Here is a 17,755-nt window from a genome sequence, read left to right on the forward strand (position 1 = left end):
TAAATATGCATGCCATCCAAATAACAAATCATGACCCTCAAGATTTAATAATCTCGCTTGTGTTAAATTAAACCAGTCACTTATCGCTGACAAAGCAGCAGCTTCATAATATAATTTAAAATTAGGGTTTTTTTTATTACATTTATATCCCGCCCTTCTCCGAAGACTCAGGGTGGCTTACAAGCTTAGCAGTAGCCTTCATTCTATGTATATGCCTGCTTGTTAGGGCTTTCACACACACCCCAAGCGGCATTATTGCAAAGTCAGCTTATTGCCCCCAACAATCTGGGTCCTCATTTTACTTACCTCAGAAGGATGGAAGGCTGAGTCAACCTTGAGCCTGGTGGGATGCGAACCTGCACTAATTGCAAGCAGCTAGTGTTACTTAAGGAGGCATTAGCCCTCTGCTCCACCAAGGCTCTTTTAAGACCACCTCTTTCACGCGTATCTTGCATTATCTTAAATTTAACTCGTGGCTTTTTCCCTGCCCAGACAAATTTATTAATTCCTTTTTGCCATTCCTCCAAATTTAAATCCTTTTTAAGTATAGGTATCATTTGAAATAAAAATAAAAATTTTGGCAAAACATTCATTTTCACTGCTGCAATTCTTCCCAATAAAGATAATTGTAATTTTTTCCAACTATCTAATTCTTTTTGTACTTTTCCCCATAACTTTTCATAATTATTTTTATATAACTTCACATTTGAGGGTGACAAATATATCCCCAAATATTTAACCCTTTTAACTATTTCAAATCCCGTTAGCTCTTCTAAAACAGCCTTTTGTGATACTGTCATGTTTTTAGACAACATTTTAGTTTTTTGTATGTTGACCTTAAATCCAGAAACTTTCCCATATTGCGTTATTATCTCCATCAATTCTACCACTGAATAATCAGGCTGAGTCACTGTAACAACCAGATCATCTGCGAACGCCCTCAATCTATAATCCTGGTCTCTAATTTGAATTCCCTTAATTTTATCCGAATCACGTATTTTAATCAGTGAAATTTCCAATGTTAAAACAAATAATAGAGGTGACAACAGGCACCCCTGCCTTGTACCTTTTTCAATATTACATACTTCAGTCAGACTATTATTAACTATTATGCAGGCTGTTTGCTTTTGATATATTGCCCTGATTGGTTGTAAAAATTTATCCCCAAATTCCATTTTCTTTAATACTTTCATCAGAAATTGCCAATCCAATTGACTGGATCCATTATTTTTGAAAGGAAGGCTACGGGTTTCCTTTATCCAGCCCAATTTTGAGTCAATACTCCTTGGGCCACCCCAACTTCTGCATTCACAAATAGGTGAAATGGTTTATCCAAATTGGGAAGACTCAAAACAGGTGCTTGCACTAAAGCCTGCTTGAGGTCTTCAATACTTTTCTTCCCTTCCTCATCCCATTGTATCTCCCGTGGCTCATCATCAATTAATTTGGCATACAAGGGTTTAGTTAAATTGGCATAATTATTTATCCATAATCGGCAATAGCCCACTAATCCCCAAAATTTTCTCACTTCTTTCTTATCTTTAGGTAGCTGCTGTTTAGCTATTCCTTCTATTCGTTCCACCATTATTTTTCTGCTTCCTTCACTAATTAAATGTCCTAAATACTTTACTTCCTTTTCTGCATATTGCAATTTCTTCTTAGGTACTCTTAGTCCTTGTTCTCCTAAGAAATTCAGCAGTTTATCAGTGGCCAGTGTTACCTCCTGTTGCTTCTCTCTGGACAACAGTAAATCATCCACATATTGAATCAAATAGATCCCTCTTGGGATTTCAAATTTTTCCAGCACTTGTTCCAATATTTGTCCGAATAAATTGGGAGATTCAGTAAATCCTTGAGGTAACACTGTCCATTGATATTGTTGTTTTCTGCCAGTAAATGGGTTTTCCCATTCAAAGGCAAAAATGAGCCTTGACTCTTTATCCAGAGGACATGCCCCAAAAGCATATTTTAGATCTATCACACTGAACCACTTATGTTTAGGTGGAATATGTCCCATTAAAGTATATGGATTAGGGACAACTGGATGCCTAATCCTTACAATTCTATTCAGGAGCCTCAGGTCTTGTACCATTCTCAAGGTTCCATCTGGTTTTCTTACTGGCTGAATGGGAGTGTTAAAGGGAGACATTGTTTGGCTCTAAAAGTCCATCTTCAATCAATTGGTCAATGATGGGTTGCAATCCTCTCCTCCCTTCCATTGAAATGGAGTATTGTTTTTGTTGCACTACTTCTCCTGGTGTTTTAAGTTCTATTTTCAAAGGGGGTACTCTAAGTCCTCCTCTATTTCCTACTCTTACCCATACTTCGGGTTGTATTCTTTTTTCGTCCTCCTCTGTTAACACATTAATTTTAATCTCTTGTCCAAATGTTATGCTTAAGCCAAGAGCATTTAAGGCATCTCTTCCTAACAAATTTACACTTGCCTCTGGTATATATAACATTTCTATTTCAATTCCCCACTCCTTATCTTTTTGCTTCATTTGTAATGATTTTAATTTCCGTATTTGAAAGCCTTCCCCTTTTACCCCTGACACTCTGATTGTTTGTTCACTTAGTTGCATTTGAGGGCTTAAGGTAGACACAGAGGTGCGCATTGCTCCAGTATCCACTAAAAACACTATCTCTTCTCTATCGGGTCCCACTTCTAAATTTATCAAGGGCTCATGATGGGACCTTAAAGAAAATTGCCCCTGACACCCCTAAAATTGACTTTCATCTTCTTCCATTAATTTACACACTTGCTGATCCATCTGCACTTGTGGACAATCTTTCTTAAAGTGTCCTTTCTATCCGCACTCAAAACATGCACTTTCTCTGAATCCCATTCCAAAACTTCCTCTACCTCTTCCATTTAGATATGGATACTGTCCTCCTCCTCTGTTTCCATTTCTTCCTCTCCCCCTTCCATATGGGGACTCGAAGTGAGGGGTCCATCTGAGATCTTTCAGGTTGCTTCTTTAAGAGTTCATTTACTGTTGCAACCATCATTATTCCTTTTTGTTTAGCCTTTTCATTATCTCTCTGCACATATATTTTCTGCACTTCTTTCAGTAAATCATCAATCAACCTCCCTGTCCAGTTATCCAACTTCTGTAACTTCTTTCGGATGTCTGCCCAAGATTTAGTAACAAATTGCACCCTAACTAGTGGCACATTTGCGGCTTCATCCAGATCCATTCCGGACCACTTCCACATGCCATCTTTAAGTCTTTGTAAAAAGGCAGCAGGGGATTCCTCTTTTTCTTGCTCTATTTGTAGTGCCTTTGACATATTCTGTGCCTTCGGCACAGCTTCCCTCATTCCCCATATAATCATAGTTCTTAGATCTTCCATATTCTGTCTATCTACTGGATTATTATTATTCCAGTTTGGTCTTATTAATGGAAATTTAGCTTCCCCATTTGGCGGTGGGTTATTCCCTCCCTGGGGATGTTCCCTGTCCCATATCTTCATTGCTGCCATACGAATGAGTTGTCTTTCTTCAGCAGAGAACAAGGTATTCAAAATGGCCATAATTTCGTCCCACGTGTAAATATTTGGCACTAATAAATTCTCTAGCTGTTCTGCTGTTCCTAAAGGATCTTCTATCAGGTTTTTAAGTTCCTTCTTAAAGGCCCATACCTCAGACGCCCGAAGGTGTTCCCGTACAAAACTAATTATGGGCACCCTCTGAGCATCAATTCCATTGGGTACCTCCCTTAAAAGGAACAAAGTTGGGTCCTCCATTTCTTTGTCTTTAGTGAAGGGCAAATTTTCAATATCTTTTTTACACTGTTCTAATTCCCTTCTGAGATTTTTATACTTCTTATTCTTTTTAGTAATTGAAGGAGTTTTGGGTCTGGTCTCTGCCTAAGGGGTTGGACCTTGTGGGATGTTTTGAACTTCTGGAACAAGTCCGGGGTTATATGGAGGGGTAAAATATCAGTGTTGCCTATCTTCCTTGTCCTCTTCTTCTTCCTCTTGGTTCAAATAAACTGTGGTATACTCCAGATCTGCTGGTTCTACCCACTTATCAGGGGTCCAAATTAAGGCATAATCCAGTTCATTGTCTAAGGGCTTGCATGATTTTTGTTTAACATATTCATACAAGTGTTGGTATGCAAAATAGTCAGTAGTTCCCATACGTGGCCATTCTATTCTCTCGTCTTCCCACCAAATAAAACAACACATCTTCCTTGGTCAAATTCAACTTAATAATGATCTTATTATAGGGGTTTTTTTTCCCAATTGGCCAGCAGGATTCCTAATGGACTTCCCGGATCAATGTTCAATTTGGGGTTCTTTCTTATTTTCTTTACACATTTCTTCTTTTGGGATCCTCCTGAATTACCCATACTGGTTTACCGCACTGTTCTCTTATCCTAACCGATCTAATGAGACCACAATTTGCTTCACAAAGCCACTTTCTCTTTCTCCCCACCAATCTCCTCGCAGAGGTATGGAAATCAACTACTCAAGAGTCCGCACTCACTTCGCCTTGCAACCCTATGGTTCTTGGGGAATCTCAAGCAATCCTCTCACAGATCTCAGATTCACACAGTCCTACTGTTATGTATCCAAGTCATCTGCATAGCAACAGCCACCAGGGGGCGTTGGCCTGGACGGTTTTGGCGGGAAACCTAGTTTCGGCGGGAAACCTAGGGCCAACCCCATTGGCTGGTCGCCTACCTGCCTGGGTATTTAAGGAGGCCAGGTAGCCCTTGTTCTGCCAGTACGCTACCCCCCCAATAAAGAGCTGAACATGTACTCCGGCTGGCATCTCTTCCTTGCGTCGGACCCACTACATTACAGTGGCGATGAAGGTGGGATCTGCTGCTGACAAGGAGCTGAAGTCACTTGGGGAGCGCACCGCACGCTGAAGGAAGGAGGAATCTTCCCTTCCTCCCAATGTGACTGCCAGCCACCGCCACCGGCCACCCACACGCCACAACGACTGATGGGACAATGGCACGAGCTGGGCAACCCCGCGAGTTTGACACCCGCCACCCAGAGAAATGGGCCCGGTACCTGTCGCACGTCGAGCTGTACATGAGATTTAACCAAATCTCGGAAGACGGCTCGAAAGCGGCAGCCCTGCTCTGCCTAGGCAGACCAGCACTCCTCGAGGTTGCCGCAAACCTGTTCGCTCCAGAGGCCATCGATACCGTCTCGTACCGGGACCTCATAGCTAAGCTGAATGCCAATTTCTGGCCCCGCAGATCCAAGCTGGCTGCCCGAGCCCAGTTCGAGAGGAGGAACCAGCAGCCCGACGAGTCCGGGGCCGATTTCATCGCCGCCTTACGAGAAGCCGCCACACCTGCAAGTTCTCAAATTTGGAGGAGCGGCTACGAGACAGGCTGGTTTGCGGCCTACGGGACACGAGGCTGCAGGAGCGCCTGTTCGAGAGGGAGGAGGTTTCACTCCAGGAAGCCCAGGAAGCCATCCTGGCCCACGAGGCAGCCTGCGGGGCCGTCCAGGCCGTCCAGGAAGCCAACCCCAGTGGCCTGGCAGCCAGCGTCCACCAGCAGGTCGCCTCAGACGACGGAGGACAGAGCATCGACCTCCTCCAGTGGAAGTCGACCCCTGACCATCGAGGCAGACGCCCAGACAAGCCCAGGCCCTCTAGCAACGCTACCAACCTGCAGAAGTGCGCAGGGTGTGGTGGAAACCACGTGCGCAGCCTCTGCATGTTCCGGTCGGCCACATGTCGGGCCTGCAAGAAAACAGGCCACATAGCCGCGGTCTGTCGTAGCCTCCGCCCCCGAGAGGAGATCCACGAGCTGCAACCGGAGGAATCACCGTTCGAAGGTACAGGGGCCCCGACCAAAATGCGAATTGGCTATGTTGAGAGCCGGCTGGCCATCCACCACACGGGTAGCCGCTGGTTGCTCAAACCCAAAATTAGATTAACAATCCGCTTGCAAGGCGTTCCTTGCAGCATGGAGCTTGACTCCGGATCCGCGGTCTCCATCATTTCGGACGAGACCCTTAACTACATTAATGGCTGGAGCAAGCAGCGGATTAAATTACGGCCTTCAAATTTAGCCCTGACCGACTTCCAGAACTCATCGGTCAAGGTAAAGGGGGAGGCCACCGTTTCCGTGGGGTTTAAGAGTTGTGAAGAGCACCTGGAGGTAGTAGTGGTAGAGGGCCAGAGAGCCAGCCTAGTCGGCCTAGACTGGTTTGAGGCCCTGGGAATCGCCGTCTCCGGGAACCACCGGATCCAGGGAGAATCCATCGAGGCCGTCTGCAAAGAGTCCGCAGACGTCTTCGATGGTACGCTGGGCAGGTACACAGGGCCCCCCATCTCGTTCAAACTAAACCCGAACGTTCCCCCCGTAAGGGTCAGGCCGCAGCGAGTTCCCTTCGCACTCAAGCACAAGATCGAGTGCGAACTGGATAAGCTGGTGGCCCAGGGAATCCTAGAGCCCGTAGGGGGGGGAATGGGAGACCCCGATAGTGACCCCACTCAAACCCAACGGGGAGGTAAGGATCTGCGCCGACTACAAATTTATTTTATTTATTTTATTTTAATTCCATTTATATCCCGCCCTTCTCCGAAGACTCAGGGCGGCTTACAAGCTTAGCAGTAGCCTTCATTCTATGTATATGCCTGCTTATTAGGGCTTTCACACACACCCCAAGCGGCATTATTACAAAGTCAGCTTATTGCCCCCAACAATCTGGGTCCTCATTTTACCTACCTCGGAAGGATGGAAGGCTGAGTCAACCTTGAGCCTGGTGGGATGCGAACCTGCACTAATTGCAGGCAGCTGGTGTTACTTAGGGAGGCATTAGCCCACTGCTCCACAAATGCTCGGTGAACCACGCCCTAAACCTGCACGCTTACCCGGTCCCCACGGTCAGCCACGTTCTTGCTTCCCTCCAAGGCGGCGCCATATTTGCAAGGCTCGATCTTGCTCAGGCGTACCAGCAACTCATGGTTACCCGGGCAACGGCTGATGCCCAGACGATAGTGACTCACAGGGGAGCGTTCAGGGTGAATAGGCTGCAGTTTGGGATCAGCGTAGCTCCTGGCATTTTCCAGGAGATCATGGAGAAGATGCTCAGGGGCATCCCGGGGGTTTGTCCCTATTTTGATGACGTCCTGATCGCAGGAGCATCAACGGAGGAACTGGCAGGTAGGCTGAGGAAGGTACTAACCAGGCTGCGCACTGTTGGGCTCAAATTGAAGAGGGAGAAGTGCAGCATAGGGGTCCAGTCCACAGAATTTCTGGGATTCAGGGTAGATGCCAAGGGAATCCACCCCACAGAGTCCAAGGTGAGGGCAATCAAACTGGCACACACACCCAAGAACAAGGCGGAGCTACAGGCATTCCCGGGCCTGCTTAACTTCTATCACGCATTCCTTCCACACAAGGCAGCCATTGCAGAGCCACTTCACAGGTTACTGGACAAGCAGGCATCATGGGTCTGGACTTCCGTCCATGACCAAAGCTTCAGGGCTTTAAAAGCACTACTGTCGGATAAGTCCACAGTAACCCACTTCATCGAGACAAAAGCCCATTTGTGTCGCATGTGATGCATCCCCTTATGGTGTGGGCACAGTACTCAGCCACCCCGAGCCTAATGGGGCTCAAATCCCCATAGCCTACTGTTCCAGGATGCTGTCTGGAGCAGAGAGGAACTACGCCCAAATTGACAGGGAAGCCCTGGCAATCGTGGCCGGAATCAAGTTCCACGATTGCAGGGAGTTCACTGTCTACACAGACCACAAGCCCCTGCTAGTCCTATTCACCACGGACAAGCAGACCCCCAAATACTGTCCCCCAGAATGCTCTGGTGGTCCATCTTCCTTGCAGCTTACAATTGCAAGCTGGTGCACAAGCCAGGGAAGGAGATGGGCCATGCAGACGGCCTAAGTAGGCTACCCATAGACACTACTGAGCCAGACCCAGCACCAGCAACACAAATCCTAGCCCTGCAGGAACTATCAGAATGCCCAGTACATGTCAAGGACATTGCAACCAGCACAGCTGCTGACAACATCATGAGCAGGGTACTCTCATGGCTTTGCACGGGGTGGCAGGACAAGTCTCCGGGGCCTGATTTCCAGGCCTATTTCACCAGGCGACACGAGCTCTCCACGCACCGGGGTTGTCTCCTTTGGGGAAGCAGGGTCATCATTCCCACCGCAGTCAGGGGCAGGGTATTGGAATCCTTACACGAGGGACATCCAGGGGTGGTCAGGATGAAGGCACTGGCCAGAAGCTACCTCTGGTGGCCAGGGCTGGACAAGGACATTGAGGAATGGGTCAAGGCCTGTTATACATGCCAGAGATCCAGGCCAGAGATGCCTCACGCCCCAGTGCACAGATGGGAAGCCACACACACACCCTGGTCCCGCATTCACATCAACTATGCGGGGCCGTTCCAGGGCCAACTGTTCTTAGTGGTAGTGGACAGCCACTCAAAGTGGTTGGAGGTAGTCCCTGTCCCCAACATGACCTCAGCAAGGACAATCCAGGTGCTCAGAGCCCTCTTTGCCACACACGGTCTCCCCGACGTAATTGTGTCTGATAACGGGCCTCAGTTTACCGCTACTGATTTCCAGGCGTTCTTGAAGGCGAATTGGATTAGGCACGCCACCTCCGCGCCCTTTCATTCATCGACTAACGGGCAAGCTGAATGGATGGTAAGGACGACCAAGGACGCACTCTGGCGCATCATCAGCGGGGACTGGCGTCACAGACTGGCGAAATTTCTACTTGCCCAACACACTACACCATGCGTTGCTACTGGAAAGAGCCCAGCAGAACTTCGATGGGGACTGCGTCTCATCACCAAGCTGGACCATTTACACCCGGACCGAGTAGCAGCAGAGATGGATAGGCCACCATCATCATCATCATCATCAACACACAGGGTTCTCAACGTGGGGGACCTGGTCTGGGCAAGGAACTATGGGGCAGGGCATCCATGGATTCCGGGGACAGTGGTTGAGAAAACTGGACCCCTCTCTTACATCGTGGGGGTGGAGGGGGACAGACACATAAGGCGACACATCGACCAGCTCAGAGGAAGGAGAGACACATCGACCACGCCCAACAGGAGAGCCACACCCCAGGGGAGGTCAGCCCAACCAGAAACAACTCAGAACCGGAACCAGAGGAGGAGGGCCTCCTGCAACCGGCTCTGCTCAACCCAGCACAGAGGCTTCACGAGCTGGCTGTCCAAGTCCTGGGCCAAGCCACACCCAGACGGTCCACCAGGCCCCACAGAACACCTGCCTATTTAGCGGACTATGTGTGCAAGCGACCTTTCAGTAGTTGAATGGGTATCGGCACATTGTATATAGTTGTGCATGCATACAGTGGTAATGTGGTTCTTCTCTAAGGGGGGAGGGGTGTTATGTATCCAAGTCATCTGCATAGCAACAGCCACCAGGGGGCGTTGGCCTGGACGGTTTTGGCGGGAAACCTAGTTTTGGCGGGAAACCTAGGGCCAACCCCATTGGCTGGTCACCTACCTGGTTGGGTATTTAAGGAGGCCAGGTAGCCCTTGTTCTGCCAGTACGCTACCCCCCCAATAAAGAGCTGAACACGTACTCTGGCTGGCATCTCTTCCTTGCGTCTGACCCACTACATTACACCTACCCAGTCCTCCATCCGACTGCCTAGGCAGTTTTTTCCTCTGATTTACACCAGATAACTCACCTAGGTTTGTGCACGAAATTGCCCAATCACTGAGGTCAGTAATTCATCACTGATCCCTCATTTCGTCATTTTCTTATCAAACTCTATTTGGGTCCATGGAAGCTGAGTGTCGATTCCAGACCTCGGTCCCTGGAGTTTGAGATCAGACCGTCAAACTCAATGGGGCATGCCTTCCAATGTCATCTCCAGGTTCTCCGGGATCCGGAAACGAGTGTTTCCTTAAGGCTCCACGTTGGGCACCAAAACTGTTGTGCGTGAATTCAAAAACAAATTAAATCCAGTAATTGGGTTGCAAAGAAAACCAAATTTATTGCTAACAAAGAAAAGAAAACAGCGGTTTGCAAAGCATGGTGGATCCGAGTCAAGACTTCACAGAGGAAGTTCCCAAGTTCCCCATTTCCCTTCCCCTTTGGTCCCATTGTATAGGCCTGCAGAGGTCACAATCTATCAGAAGTGCCTGTCTTTGTCTGCTCAGGTTACCTCAACAACCGACATACTACCATATATGGGCATGTTCTTCCGGTAAAAATTCAGTTTGTTCTTTGGTTTTGGTGCACTCATCCTGTTTATTTTTAAAACATCCTTTTCCCTTGAATTGTTTCCCTCACTAACAGGGAGAAACTCAGCTGGAGGGCTCGGAATCCCGAATCCCTCAACTGTTTCACTGCATGCAGGAACCAGAAGTCTAATTTCTTTCATTTCTGTCCATTTCTGCACAGTCCAGTATTTTCTTGATTATCTCTTCTTCAGATGGTATTTCTTCATTTTTCCAGTGCTGGGTAAATATAATTCTTGCTGCTGTTAATACATGCAACATCAAATATATATTTTCGTTATCATATTTTCCTGATATTATACCTAGTAAAAATAATAACCTTGGAAGTGCTGAATAGAAACATTAGACAGGATCCAGAAATAAAAGGAATGGAGATAAATGATGAAAAATATAAACTGCAAAATATATACTAGAGGAACCATTGGAGACAAGTCCCAAACTACTGAAAAGGATAGAAGAATTTGGAAAAGTAGCAGGATTGAAGATAAATAGAGAAAAAACTAAAGTTATAGTGAAGAATCTTACAGATAAACAGATAAAAAAAATCAACTGTCAGAAAAAATAGGTCTCCAGATAGTTAAGAAAGTATATCTAACAGCAAGATGCGCAACAATAAAAGAAGACAACTTAAAGCAAATAAAACTGGGTTTGGAAAAATGGAAAAACTTACAATTATCAATGCTAGGAAGAATAGCTACTGTGAAAATGAATATTTTACCAAAACTACTTTTCCTATTTCAAACAGTACCTATAAAAATAGAGAGATTTTTTTTTTGATGAGTTAAATACATTGATTTTGAAATTTATTTGGAAAGGGAAAAAAGCTAGAATCAGAGTGAAAATGTTACAAGAATCTAAAAAAATGGAGGATTTGGACTACTGAACTGGGTTTTATATTACCAAGCATGTGTTTTAACATGGCTAAAAGAATGAATAACTCTTAGGCATAAAAGATTATTATAATTAGAAGGGCATGACCTACAACTTGGATGGCATGTTTTTTATGGTATGGGAAGAATAAAATTATAGATACTTCCAAAATCATTATGTAAGAAATGCATTATTTTTAGGATGGGAAAAGATAAAAGCTAAAACCTACATGAAAATACTAGGATGGCTTTCAACAATGGAAGCATTTGTTCACCCAAACTTAATTAACTTTGAGAAAATTGTAACTTACAAAGATATTTTGAATACTGAAGGGAAACTAAAATCTAAACATGAGTTGGAAGATCACAGTATTGACTTATCATGGTGGCCTTTATTGCAAACACAACTGAGATATGAGAAAGATGCTAAAATGTATGGTTTCTATAAACACCAGACAATGTTTGATCAGGTATTGTTGACATCAGATGAAAAACTGATTAAGAAACTGTGTAATATTCTATTAAACCTAAAAATGGAAGATAAACAAGTGAAAGAAACAATGATAATATGGGCAAAAATTTTGGGCACAATATAGAATTAGAAAAATGGCAAAATCTATGGGAAAGAAACTATAAATTGACAATGGCAACTGCTTATAAAGAAAACTTATATGAAATGTTTTATAGATGGCATCTAAACACCTGTGAGGTTAGCAAAAATGTTCAAAAACATGTCTAGTAACTGTTGGAAATGTAAGCAAAAACCAGGCACATACTATCATATTTGGTGGACATGCCCTAAAGCAAAAAAATATTTGGACAAAAATACATACTTGGCTAAAAAAGATGTTAAGAAAACATGTAGATTTTAAACCAGATTTTTACTAGGTATAATATCAGGAAAATATGATACGTTATTTATTATTGATCATCGCACAGTCAGCCAGATGTTCAGACTGGGTTTGGCATTTTTGTCTCCCTATCGAATCCTTACCAGACATGGATATTTGATGGAGTTACAGATATGGATGGAAGCTGTTCTGAGTAAGGCTGCCTTTTGCAATTGACTGATGGCAAATTTGTTGATGCCAATGGTGTTCAAGTGGTGCTCCAGTTGTTTTGGGATTGCACCCAAGGTGCTTATTACTATTGGTACTACCCTTGCTTGCAGGTGCCTGTCTGTTTGAATTCTAAAGTCCCAAAGCAATTTAACTTCTTCATTCTCTATGACTTTCTCTATTTTATGGTCCCACCAGTTCTTCCTTGCAGGCAAATGATATTTCTTGCAGATCTTCCAAAACACCATTGTTGCTACTTTGTCATGACACTGCTTGTTGTCAATCTGTGTGATCTTCTTGCAGCAGCTTATCAGGTGGTCCACTGTTTCTTCAGCTTCTTTGCATAGGTGGCACTTACTGTCTGTTGCTGTCTTCTCAATTCTGGCTTTGTATGCATTTGTTCCTCAGTCTCTTTCTTCAACTTTCCTGCTCTTAATCATTGCCAGGTCTTGTTCTTATCTGCTTTCCCTGCTATTTTTAATGTATTGTTCATGTAGTGGTTTGTCTTCCCAAGCCTCCATTCTGTTCTTCATTTCATCTTTCTTGTAGGCCAGTTTGGTCTCTCCAGTAGCCAGTAAGCCTTCCTGTTCATAGAACTAAGTTCATTGCATCTTCTCCATTGTCTTTTAGATATTCTTCCTTTTTTCTTCTTCAACCATCTGATGTACCTGCAACATTCCACACCCACCCATTTTCCTTGGAATGTAGAGTCTGTCAAAGTCACTGCATGGATGAAGGGCATGATTCATTGTCATTATTTTTCTGGTCTTCCTATCCATAGCTTTTAGTTCTGCGTGAGTCCAGTCCACGATTCCAGCTGTGTATCTAATGACTGGAATTGCCCAGGTGTTGATTGCCTTCACGGTATTTCCTCCATTGAGTTTGGACTTTAAGATCTTCTTCACTCTCTTGATGTATTCACTTCTAACCTTTTTCTTGACTTGTTGTGGTTGATGTTGTCACCTTGAAGGATACCCAGGTATTTGTAGTAATCTTCCTCAGCCAGTCTCTTAATGTTATTTTCGTGGGGCATCTTTATTCCTTCAGTTTTCATTATTTTTTCTTGTTTGATAGTGAGTGCAGCATATTTGTCCAACCCAAACTCCATTGCAATATCTTGGTTATATATACAGACAGTGTTGAGCACTGATTCTATTTCAGATGGTGTTTTTCCATACAGGTTCAGATTGTCCATGTAAAGGAGGTGGGATAGTCTGGCCAAAGTTTTTGATGTTTTTGATAGCCATGGCCTGAGTTATTCAGTATTGTTGACAGAGGAAACAGTGTAATGACAAATAGTAGTGGCGATATTCCCAAGGACCTGGGATAGGTAGATGTGGATGTCTGATGGTGTTACAGATATCGTCACAGGATATAAGCTGTAGGATGTAAGCTGTTCCAAGGAAAGCTGCCTTTTGCAATTGACTTGTTATTACTTCCCACTGAAGGCAAGGAATCTGGCAATGAGACATTATTCCTGTTTCCACAGCCAGGTCCTGAGACTTGGCAAGTGCTTGCTGTTAATTCACTGGGTCAACAAACAACCCTAGAGGGAACAGACTGTAAGCTAGGAGGAAAGGAACAGTGTGTGTTTTATTTTTTACATCCCCATCTAGTACTATAACACAGGTGTGTAGTAAAAAGAAATCCTCCCACAGAAAACAGAAATGTGTTGATTGCTGGGCCATGACTCCAGGTCCCTCCATGTCAGGGGAAAAAATTCCCATACTACACGCCCCCATACTCTAGGTTGCCTCCAATAAATTGGCATAGAATTTTAATACGATGAGCAACCTAATATGATCTGCAATCTTCCCATCATAACATTGTGTTCAGTATTTATTTGCTAGCACTAGACACAGTTTCCAGAAAAGGTTGGTTTTAGACCTGATCCTTGAAGCCCAATGTGGTGTTTGTACAGTAACCAGGACAGAATACTGTACCTTTGTACTTGAGAAAGAAGAGATCCATAGTGCACCTACAAGACCCCAAAAGCTGCAAGAAGGCATGGACTTTCATCTTTCTATCACCTTTTGAACTGAAACATGCACTGGGGAAACCTTTGCATGTTAAGGACCAATTTTTCTAATCCCCTCCCGAAAGAGTGTCAGGACCCCTTCAAAATCATATTTTTGGGGCTCTGCCATTCTGATGGGAGGGGGGAGGTTTCATACTATTGGGAGGGGGGGGTTCAGGGATGTATTTCCTTTACTTTGTTCACTCTACCTTTGATGTATCACTTTGGGTATGAAGAGGGGGAGAAATGTGCCAGAAGCCATCTGCCTTATCTCTGAGCCATTGTAAAAGGAAGACACAGTGCCTGGGAACCGTCCCTTATCATTCCAGTTCCCATAACTTCACACCTGTGGATTGGCTGCAGATGTGTTGGACAGTGGGACAATGGGGAGGGGTTTGTGAAGGGAAACTTTAATGTAATGATTTACATAGGAATTCCTCAGATCTTGCTTTGCCTTTCTGCTTTCACTGACTCTCAATAAAGGTTCCTGTTTGAAACAATGCCTGTTTCAAGAGTTCTGCTTTCTTGGGAGTACTAGGTGAGGCAGGACCTTACAGGGAAAACCAAAAGGAGAGAGTTGTACTCACATATCTGGACACTGCCTCAACCAACTGCTCTTCCTGCTTGATCACTTCAATATCTGGACTTGCGCCTCTAGTGCAACTTCAACTTGTGCCAAGAGGGACAGTGGGTAGAAATTTATAAGTGGATCTCAGGGGGGTATTGTATCAGTTGTCAGAACTATACAAAATACAGTATTTCCTGTATGCAACCTTGGGGGGCTGGGGACTGGATTTGCACACAAGGAATTGCTTGGACACTCTGGTTTTTGTCTACATTTTGGGCTCTCTTGTATTGGCAAATATTGGGACAATTGTGATTTTGCTGAGTCATGCAACCCCAACATTATGCAACCCCTTAAAACCCCACTCAGTACCAACTTTTATACTCTGCTTTGCTACAATACTGAATTGAGGGACATTAGTTCTATCCCTGATTTGTCTCTGGATCTGATCAAAGTTGGGTAAGATGAAAAACAACAATCTGGACTGACTTTAGACAAGACCACGGTGTAAGATAAGCCCCATTCATTTCAAAGGTAAGAAATCACTGGTTAGCTTATGGCTTTTGAAGGATTCAAAGAGCATCCCAAATGGTGAAGGCAGTTGCATAAAAAATAATCTTAGCCAAATCCCATTAGAGGATACTATTCAAAGAATAGGCACTTAGTAAAATCCTGCACTGGGTTGATCCTGCATGAACAAGCATTTCTTCTGCATGTGTGTTCATTTGTTTAATGGGAGTGCTTCTTCCTGGCTTTTAATTCCTGGGTAGCAATAGTAGACAGGTTTCCTTCATCTGGGCCAGGTCTATCCATGACTTAAGGATTCTGTTCTTGTAAATAAAAAGGCACCCCTGATTTTCACTAGGAAGTATAAGCCAAATTTGGGGAGCAGAATGATTCAGATAGGGAAGTAGTCCTACCCATATGATCAGCTCACTTCAAACTTCAAGTTTAATAAAGCTCACTGGTGCCCTTTTCAGGAATCATGGATCAAAATATGGAAGCAGCATCAAAAGACAGCAAAGCTATGGGCTATTTTTGTTCCTGTGTGTTGACAAACTCTCATTTTCCCACTTTCTAAATTCTCACTTTCTAAATCAAGATTAGACAACCTCATTTCCATCTGTCAACTGTGGAAACAGAGAAGTCTTTCCCATCTCACCTATGCTCAAACTAGCTTTACTTCCTTCTTTCCTCCTTTCCCTTCTTCCTACCACCCCTCCCTCCCTCTTAGGATTTGCCTTCTCAGGTGGGGAAAGGTTACCCAAAGCCCCTTGCAAGTAGCCCCCCTGATCAGAGCCATAGTGATGTAGTTGGAATTGCCCCAGGGTAACTGCACAAAAAGATTCAGGCATACTTCCCACTAGGTAGGAAGAGGAAAAGGAGGAAGCTGTAGCCAAGCTGCCAAGGTAGCCTGAGGTCTGGAAATAGGTTCCATCTGTCTCCATCTCTGGGGGACTGTGGTAGAACTGGGGGTTGGTGAAGCTGGGGCTAGAACCCAAGGCTGAGTATACCCCTTTCTCACCTTGGTGGCAGGGGCTGGTGAAGGGGATGCCAAGGCCAGCTGGGCTGCAAGAAAGAGGAGGAGGGTAGCTAGGGCCCTGTTGGTAGTAGATATTGGGCACAGTAGTGCCCATCCCCACCAATCCTAAAGTGCTCATCTGAGTGATAGCTGTCACAAGCTGGAGTGGTACCTGAGCAAGCTGGGAAGGAAGTTGTTCTTTGGTTGAGGTGTTGGTACTCCTTGGGCGGGTAGGTGCTCATTCCATGGTTATAAATTGCATAGTCTAAAAAGAAGTTCATTCTAGGTATTGTTCCTTTGCCAATGATGGAAGAGGGTTTCCTGTTTTATGGGGATTCCTTCTGCCCTACAAACTTTAGATGGTATGTCAAAGTTAACCAAGGGAAAAAGAGGGAGAGAGAGAGTGAGAGACAGATGAAGAGGAGAGCCACCCTTCCCATCTATGGATCTCTAGGCTTAAAGCCCTCCCCCCTTCCCAAAGCTTTCAGAATGGGGGATGGGAGAAGCTGGTGGTGGGGTGGAAGGGATTTGGACCATGTGGTTCCCTTCAAGCCCAATGAGCAAATGCCTCCCAAACTTTGTCAGATATCTGCAATCATCCATCAAGTCCTTGGCATTTGCATGACAAAGAAACTTCAATCAAACTTTTCCCCATACATCTGATTAACAACATGGATAGTCAAAAGTTGTTTCCCTCAAAGACTTCAGTAGAGGGGTGGAAAAAGGGAGTGTTAGAAAAGAGGTTGGGGGAGGAAGAAAGAAGTTAAAACTATTCAAAGTCTGTTTTTTGTGTTAGAAAAGACTAAAGGAAAATAAATAAAGGTTATTCTTTTATAAATGGTACCAAATGTAACACCAAATGTAACACCAATGAATTGTATCAAATGTAACACTAAGATGTGGGGGCCATCTATTTCCTGCTTAGACAGAGAATTCACACATGGTAATCAACAAAGTTCTTTTGAAATGTTAAAAAGGATACTCACCTCAAGAAGGTGAGTAAAACAAGATAGTGTAGTGACGAATGTAAGGAAGTTGTTACAATAAGTCTTTTGGAAGTAAAGGTTCAAAGAAGATCTTTTAGAAATGTAAATGACTTCAAAGACTAACTTAAGTTTCTTGGGGGGGGCATGTATTGAGAAAAGAAAGTATAAATGCTTGCTTTGAAACATGCTCGGCGCGCTCTTTGAACCCAATCCAACTTGGGAAGGGTCTAAGAGGCCGCGTTTGCAAACGCTTTCTTTCTTTATTATTTTCTTTATTATTTTCAATTTCTTTTCAATAAATCTTTGTTTTTGTTAACCAGACTTGTCTTTGAGTTGTGAGTATCAAATTTTGGGTTTTTAAATCTCACAAGACTGACAAAAATCATCAGAATTTTTCTCCTTGGCTGAAACAAAAAGAGCTTTCACCCCATTTCCACTATAAGGGACTCGCCTAACAGAGAAAGAAATGTATGTGTATGAGAGAGAGTAAGAGGTACTGAAGACT

The 17,755-nt window shown here is 44.2% G+C and overlaps 1 protein-coding gene across 1 annotated transcript; it reads right to left on the reverse strand.

Annotated features, from left to right (window-relative positions):
- Nucleotides 1-15,845: 15,845 nt before the first annotated feature.
- On the reverse strand, nucleotides 15,846-16,545 carry LOC308676844 (homeobox protein Hox-B1-like; the record flags this gene model as incomplete). The annotated part of the gene is made up of 3 exons (XM_081342878.1): nucleotides 15,846-15,872; nucleotides 15,984-16,267; nucleotides 16,386-16,545. The coding sequence occupies 3 exons, from the start codon at nucleotides 16,543-16,545 to the stop codon at nucleotides 15,846-15,848; spliced, it is 471 nt and encodes a 156-aa protein (XP_081199004.1).
- Between the last annotated feature and the right edge of the window lie 1,210 nt (nucleotides 16,546-17,755).

This window comes from Vipera berus (genome assembly GCF_964194415.1).
Source record: "Vipera berus genome assembly, chromosome: W".
Classification (NCBI taxonomy): Eukaryota; Metazoa; Chordata; class Lepidosauria; order Squamata; family Viperidae; genus Vipera; species Vipera berus.